General features: G+C 36.1%; 1 protein-coding gene across 1 annotated transcript in view; it reads left to right on the forward strand.

The window, feature by feature from the left end:
• Positions 1–8,009, forward strand: part of NALF1 (NALCN channel auxiliary factor 1) — a 433,683-nt gene extending 425,674 nt beyond the window's left edge. Inside the window, exon 5 of the mRNA XM_075918731.1 lies at positions 4,075–8,009. Within this exon, the coding sequence (XP_075774846.1) occupies positions 4,075–4,370 (296 nt within the window). The 3' untranslated portion in view covers positions 4,371–8,009. The remainder of the gene's footprint in view (positions 1–4,074) is intronic.
• The last annotated feature ends 422 nt before the right edge of the window (positions 8,010–8,431 follow it).

Consider the following 8,431-nt stretch of genomic DNA (forward strand, 5'->3'; position numbering starts at 1 on the left):
CACTGTCATGAACATAGATGAATCAGGACTTACATGTGCTTAATAAAGCTTCAGGAAATAAACATCTCATTTTCTGAAAATAATGAGTTTATTTGCTCAGGACATGGAATCAGGGCCAAAGGCCCCAATGTTTAGATTCAAAGTTTTGACGTTTTAGTTCAGACCTTTCTCTATAAAGACGTAGCAAATGCATTGTAAAGGCCAAGGTATGTCTACTAATTCTCTACTTTACCAATCCAGAAGTAAATACTCTGATAGGGAAGTGTTACTCCAAGTGCTGGCATTGTCTGATGCAATGATGTTACTTCTGGATTTCATTCCTCCAGCCAGTATTTGCTCTTTGCATAACAGCAAAATTGATCGACTACAGTTCTGGCTTACTCCACCTAATCCTGCAGTTACCTCTTATTCTTGGATGTACCTTCTCCATTTAGAGCAGGTTTTGTCTGTCCCTCAGATTGAATTAAATATCCTGAAAAAAAACCCCATAGGGTTAGAAAGAAAAGGCTTTATTTCAAAAAATAATAATTTGCAAAACCTTTGGCTTTCAAAAATATTTACAAGTAAAATTGTGAGGACCAAACCATGAGAGATGATTTGCACCCGCAACTCCTACTAAAAGGAACTGAGGGAACATTGTCCCAGATAACCTTAAATTCTGTATGTGAGCATATTTTATGCCTCTTCATGTTCATCCCCCAGTCGTTCCTTCTGTGTAAATGTAGTAGCTTTTAATTCCATTGTTACTTGACTAGTTAGAACGGAACAGTTGATTTACTCACGCTAAAATCTCTGTTAACCTAATCACATTACAATGTCCATTTTTAATGCTGACCTCAGCTCCCATGAGACATACTCCCTAGAGATACATGTGCAATGCTAAAGTCTATCATGTACCACTTGTTTGTGGGAAATTATGTGGTTATAGCTTAGAATTTGCTTTCAAATAGGCCTTTTCAGGTATTTCAGGGGTGAAGAGAGGGCAGTTCCATACTAAAATTAATGAACTTCAGCAGATTCCTCAGACTGAAACTCTCTGCTGGTGAACTTTGGGAGGTCCTTGGTAATGATAATGGTGGCAAAACTCAAAAAGGCAGATAGGGTGAGAGGTGGAGTAAGGAGCTGTGTTGTAGCAAAGACAGAGAGAGGGAAGTGGTGCAACCAAGAAGATTGTGGCAAAAAATGAAAGCAGATATTGGACCCCATAAGATTGGCTTCTCTTGATGCGAGTATAAACACACAGGGATAAATAAGGGAAATACCATTGTTGTGTTCAGTTTCACAATTTCAAATGTGGCCAGTCTTAGAGGGGCCATGGTGATACACATGTGTATAAACTGTAGAGATTATAAACCAAAAGTGACACCTAAGATAAAAAAATCTGTAGCAATGTTTCATTGTTTTCTCCAGGAGAGTTGGTGGCTAGATTATCTAAATAGCATAGAAAAAATTTACTTCCAATTCAATTTAGCTTTAATTATAACATTAATTTATTAAATTAATAACATATTAAATATGTCACTGTACATGCAGAGGTTAAACTTCATTGCTGAACTGAGGGAGAGGCATTGTAATTGTTAGGGGAAAAGATCAATGCCATTTATGGAGCTCCTTCTGCCAGTGTACTTATAGTGTTCATGAAGTATTTAAATTCCTTTTGATTGCTAAATTGTGTAAATGGCCTTTGATTTCAAAGGAAGTCTGTATTTTCCTAAAAACAAGAAAGTCAGGAAATATAGTTGGAACAGTAAACAAGAAGAAGTGGGATCAAAGCATTAACAATATTCCGTGTCTCTTCAATTACAGCTAATAGTGTGAGGTAGTGCATGTACAGAGCTGTTTGCATATTTTCCTGCATTTTAAGATATTTCCCTTATAGAAGTACAGTTGCCAAGGAGTTTTTATAAATACTAACATATGTATGCCCATAGAATGAGTCTCAAAATACCTAAAATAAAAAATCAGACTGTTTCATAGTATATGGAATAAAAAAAGGCTGACATGTTTCCAACTCTCAGCAGAGTATCTTAGGAAAACATGTATGAATGGTGCTGATAAAGGTAAGAATGCAAAATTTTCAAATCTGGGCAGCCAAAGTTAAGCTCCTGAATATGCATTTCAGACAACTAGAGAAGTGAAACTTCTGATACCTATAGAGCAGAGTGTGAACTATACAGGAAAGCCAAGAGTCTACTCTAATTTCCAAAGGGGATTCAAAGAAACTCTAAAAAACACAAATGAAAGTTAAAAAAAATGACTTACCTTTTAACATAATACATTCTAGTATTGTTTACTCGGATGTGAACATAAAATATGTCACATCAGATTTAGATTCTATTTACCAGTGCATTGAGTAAACACTTTTGTTTAGTAGCAGATCTGTCCAATAGAAATATTGGATGAAAGGGCTAGGTTTTATTTTATGTTATGCTGTGATAGTTTCTTCTATACAAGGAGTTAATGAAGTGCCAACAATATATGTTTAGAATGAGCACATTAAGATATGCGTACACATCCAGCTAGTAGTTCTCAAGAGACACTGTGTAATTGGCAGTATATTTTAGGCCAAACAAACATTCTTCCAGAAGGAAGTTTAATCTATAAACAAGCAACAGTTGCTTAGCCCTTCAAAAGAGACTAAACCTAATACTTCAGTTCTGACAAGTTATTTCCTTGGAATACCGAAAGCTGTCATTGTGTGGATTTTTGATACTGAGTGAAATGTTTTATTACAACATGACTTTAAATTTAAAAAAAATCTTTGATTGTTAATTAGACATTCTTGGACTTCCAATGCCAACTTTGAATTGTGCACTCTTGACTCTTCTGTTTAGCAGATTTGTGGGAAATAAACAGCACACTATAGTATTTCTGATCTAATCTATAATAATGTAGATGATATCATGAGTTATAGCCAACAATAACTGTCGGAAAATACAGAAATAACTATTCCAAAATAGACAAGTTATGTCAAATTGATTCATTCAAACCAATTCAGAGAGAAGGAAGCTAGAATATTGCCTGATGGCCTAATTTTCTACCAGAAATTTCAGGAGATCCTGTGACTCTGTTCTTTTTCATTTCCACTTCTATGGTGTAGAGAAAAGAAGAACTGAATGAGAGGAAAATGTTGGAGTAGGATCTGAAAGTTGGCAAGGAACAATTTCAATCTGATAAGTTTAGAAAGTTTTGTGATGAGGTGAATGGTTCTGCACAAGTTTACACTGGCTGAGGATTTGGTTTTTAAGATCATGTTTAGTATGACATGCCCATTGTTCAATAAGATTTTCCAAATGGTTTAAAGAATTAATGTTTTATGAGAAAGGAGTCCAAAGTTTGAGTACTCCCTCATTAAGTTAAACCCATCCTTATGAATAGATAGGGTAACTATATATCCTGTTCTTAAAGGGACATTCCTATAATTAAGCCCTCCTGTAATTGTCCTGATCACTGTTCCCTCTAAGATTGTCCATCTATGAGTGGAGTGAGTTCCACATGAGCCTTAGACTTGCACTCAGGCCTGGAACTAACCACTATGGCTATGTCTAGACTACACCTCTCTGTCGACAGAGAGATATAGATTAGGCATGTCGAAATTGCTAATGAAGCAGGGATTTAAATATCCTGCACTTCATTAGCATATACATGGCCACTGCTTTTTTTTAGAAACGGAGCTTTTTCAGAAAAAACCCGGCAGTCTAGACACAGATCTGTCAAAAATAAACCCTTTTTCGACAGATCCTGTATTCCTCAAAAAATGAGGTTAACAGGATCTGTCGAAAAAGGGTTTATTTTCGACAGATCCATGTCTAGACTGCCGAGAGGGAGGGAGGGGTTTGAAAAAGCTCCGTTTCAAAAAAAAGTGGCGGTCATGTTTATGCTAATGAAGTGCGGGATATTTAAATCCCTGCTTCATTAGCAATTTCAACGTGCTTGATTTGCATCCCTCTGTCGGCAGAGGGATGCAGTCTAGACATATGTTTCTATGTCTAGAAAAGTTTATTTCTGACAACTGACAACTTCTGCTTTTCAGTCTGTCAATGAAATTAATTTCCTGTTGTATTTATCCTACAGGGCTCTATGAAAATTATCCAACCAATGCAGAACCAGAATGCTGTGATGTCAGATGGGGACTATTACCAGATAACCAATCCAAAGGGACTATAAAAAGAAGTGACTCAACCATGTGTCACAGGACATCGCTCACGGTTTCATCAGCATCAAGACTGTGTAATAGCAGACTTAAACTGTGTGTTCTTGTATTAATTCTCTTACATACAGTACTTACAGTCTCAGCAGCACAGAACTCAACAGGACTAGGCTTTGGAAGCATAACAACTTTGGAAGATAATTCAACTAACGAGGAATAAAAGAAAGGATACATGTCAAATGACAGACACACATCACGCCCATGTGTACTACAGTCAAATATAACAAGAGACTGGGTGCTTTTACCCTCAAATCACTTTTTGAAAGGCCTTCTGGGTAAAATTAAAAAGGATGGGCAACAATCCAAACAACAAGGACACATGAACACAGCTTTTTATTGACTAAAAGGCTGAATGGTGACTTAAATTTCTCACACCATTTTATACACTGTGTTTTAATGTTTGGAGTTTCTTTTTTGTTTGTTTTTTGCACTTGTTAATACAGGATTTTATTTTTGGGACGGTTTCTCAAAGCTAAACTAAGTCTTTTCACTGTCGATATATTTCTATTCATTGTGTGTGTTCATCTGATAGTTCTGTCTTTTATGTCCTGTCAGTTTCTATTAGAGGAATGACTGCTATGATTCCATGGCATAAAAAAAGCAACAAAAACAAAATAAAAAACAACAAAAACACAAAAAAATACAAAAAAACCCTACATACCCTACAACCACCAACCTAACTCCTTTTTACCTGTGGAAACCATTCTCTTCCGTCCTCCTCCCCCATCTCCCTTAAGCAGACAACATCCATTTGCTTCTGTCTGTGTAATCACAATGAATGGGTACACATGATTCTGGTGTGCCTCTGCCACTGTTGCACAAACCAGCTGACTGAGCAAACCCAAATGGAGCATGAGAGGGTTCTTTTTAGCTGAACAAACAAGTGCTCTCCTTAGAAGGTGGGATCGGACAGTTAACAAATTTTTATGTATAGAAATCTATAACAAACTGTTGCTCCAATTCCCATTTTAAAGAAGTCCAGTCCTTTCTCGCTGGTCAGTTGAACAGGAGCAACCTTTTTAGATACAGTAGGGGAAACCAGTTAAGCTCAGCGAGTTGAATAGTTGGAAGCTCTTCCTATTGGAGGTGAAAGATTGGCATTCATTGTGAATTACGTGTTCAATTCCACTGCAGTCACATAACCAGCAAAGATTCATAATGTCTGGGAGCAAAGAGAAAAAAAATTCTTCAGAAAAAAAAATTATTCTCACAAAGCTACAGTAGAAGCTTTGAGCACCGACAGTACAAATGATGTGTTCAGTGTTGAATCCATTATTTTTCTAACAGCTACATGTTGTGGAAAGTTATTCCAGTTATTAAGAGTGCATCATGATGTATTAGCACAGCTGAAGAACATGTTTTTTTAATAAATAGGTCAACCATTTTCATAAGTGTGCAATAAAACAGCAAAGAACATACCAGGCTCTCAGTAATCAAGGAAAAGAAGAGTAATCTGATTGCCTTTTCCATTATTTTTTTTTGTGGGGGGGAGGGGACATTTTATCCACTGAGTGTATGAGTATTTGCTTTTAAAAAAAGGTTTTTTAGAGTTTACAATAGAATCAATGGAAGGAAAAGTTAATAAGGGCTGTTTTTAAACATTTTACATTCCTTCCTATTCTCTAACTACACTTGGGAAGTGCACTTTAGAGATGTTTGCTGTGTAGCTGGGAGATGAAGGAAAACTATATGAAATGTTCTCTTAGCAAATAAAGTTTAGTTATCTACTCTCTTGCTTTGAAATATCCCTTGATAATTATATCCATTATAAAACCATTTAATCACAGCTGCTTAGGTATGTATTTTTTTAAATAATATATTATGGTTTGTGAAATTTGATGGGGTGGGAGGGAAGAGAGAAGAAAACCCTACTGGTTAAGCAGTTTACAATATATTTATTGAGATGTAAAGCTCAAATATTTTGCAAGAATATTTGTTTTGATAGTGTTTTATTCTGACGGGGACTGAGGATCCTAAAGTGATCTGTGCAAATACAAAAAAAGCACCAAAAATGCAAAATTCTTCAGCTCATTTGTGTTTCCATAACCTGTTTTCCCTACACAATATATTCCATTCAATAAAACATGGTGCTTTTTCTGCTAGGGGCACGTGTTAATTGCATTGAACTGATGCAAACTGTGGAAAAAAGTTTAGACATTAAAATGAAAAAGCCTTAACTAATGGTAGAATGTAGATTACAAAGAGGATGTGAATATTTCTGAGAAGTAGTGGAGCAATAACTGGACAGTGTCATGACACTGTGCAATAGTTTATGAGTCACACTACTGAGAAAGCACTTACTAGGTGAGCTCTTGTTCAACTGACCTCTTAATTATATTAAGTGTTTATGGTCAGTAAACAGTTTGTTATAACCTTTATCTACCTCTGCTGTGCAAAGGCCATTCAACATTTATTTCTGTAATGTTCTTCATATTTTTGGTCACACCATATTTCACTTTCATCTGTTTTTATGCTGCACCAGTACAGTAGCAAGTCCTGCTCATCCCTGTTAAGTTGGCATATAAAGACTTCCCATTTCTACTCACTAAGCCCTACTTTGCCTCATTGTGACCTAATGTGACAAATTATCTTTAAGAAATTATCCCTCTCTCTTTCTCTCTCTCTCTCCCTTTCCTCCACCCCCTTTATTTTTTTCTTTAAATATGTTTTCAACTGGTGTCAGTGAAAAATACGACTCCTCCACTGCTTGGCTACACTCAGTAACATATGTCACACAATATGGGGAGAAAGACAGCTGAGAAAAAACAGTGGCAACATCATCACATGCATAAAATAGCCAAATTAAAGTTGGGAAAATGGAGCAGGAAGCAATTACAGAGTCTTAATCATTAAGTATAAAATGTAATAAAATACTCCCCTATCCCCACTCCAAGTCAGTGCCTGCAGTTAAATAGTCTGTGAATTCTCTGTCTTTTTTTCCTTTTCTATTTCTTTTGTTTCAAAAATAATCATGTTCCTGGGGTGACTACTGCTGTGATATTTGTACCCATTCCAACAAGGTATTTCCACTCCAGCAGTGTGGTATGAAGTTTCTCTTGGTGACAACTAGGAAATCACAAGTAGACAAAGACTATTTTATGAAGTTAAGCAACACGTTATCATGTATGATGCAAAATTTCATTTCATCAACTCCTCCTTCGTAATAGTTTTCCTGGCACAAACTTGAGCATGCTTGATATTGTGCACATCTTACTTTTTTTGCCAGAATAAATTTGCATCTTGCCACTCCTGTAACTGCCATCTTGTTCCATTTCTCCTTATATTGTATGCCTATTACATACATGATAAAGAACTGTCTTAAAAGAGAAAATATTTCTTCAAGCAAGTGACAAAATAAGAAGGGGGAAAGAAAAACAGAATCATATTTATTTTGCAGTCATACGGAACAGATTTTCCCCATCTCTTTTATTGTTTTATTTTCTAAAATAGGGAAAATTCAGAGTTTGTGCAATATGTTAATACTGCTAAGCCAAATGTCATATAACATAACCAGAGCTATATGTTATTCCTTATTGCATTTACGTTTGGTAATATGTTATATTGACTTTTTTCTTTCATTAAAGAGACAGCAACTATTTTTTGCAAATATAGCAGGTGAAGGCTGTCCCTCTGCACGTCATAATTTAATGACAAAAACAAATGTAGAATAAAGGTTTAGCTCCATAATTGATGAAACAGAGCCATTGACTGCCAATGAATCTGTGGAACAATAAAGACACACCAAAAATGGGTTTCAAGAAATTCCATCTTTAGTGGTCAAATCATAGTTTTCATCTATTAAAATAGGGAACAAAGAGCTGTATACCAAATAGTGGAGATGGCAGGTTTCATGAGGCATGGGGCGTGGGTCTCACCACCTAGCCAACATAATTATATTTTGTTATTACAAAGTAGAGGGACGAGGACATTGTCTTCCTGCTTTCTACGTATCAATCTATTGTCAATGGCCTTACCCTAAATACTGCATTTGTGCACTGACACAGAAGGCACATCTGCTTATTATTATAACTGAAGACATAACATACACATGCTCGTATGCAGTGAAAACTGTCTTAAGTGACTACCCAAGCACAAGCAAAAATAATTTGCCTAGCAGAGGTAGTTAATTAAATGTCAAATAAAACTTTACTAGAAACCTTAGAGAGAAATTGAAATGGCCACTTAAGGAGGTTGCGGGGGCGGGGGAAGGGGAGCAGTGAG

The sequence above is a fragment of the Pelodiscus sinensis genome, chromosome 1, assembly GCF_049634645.1.
Source record: "Pelodiscus sinensis isolate JC-2024 chromosome 1, ASM4963464v1, whole genome shotgun sequence".
Classification (NCBI taxonomy): Eukaryota; Metazoa; Chordata; order Testudines; family Trionychidae; genus Pelodiscus; species Pelodiscus sinensis.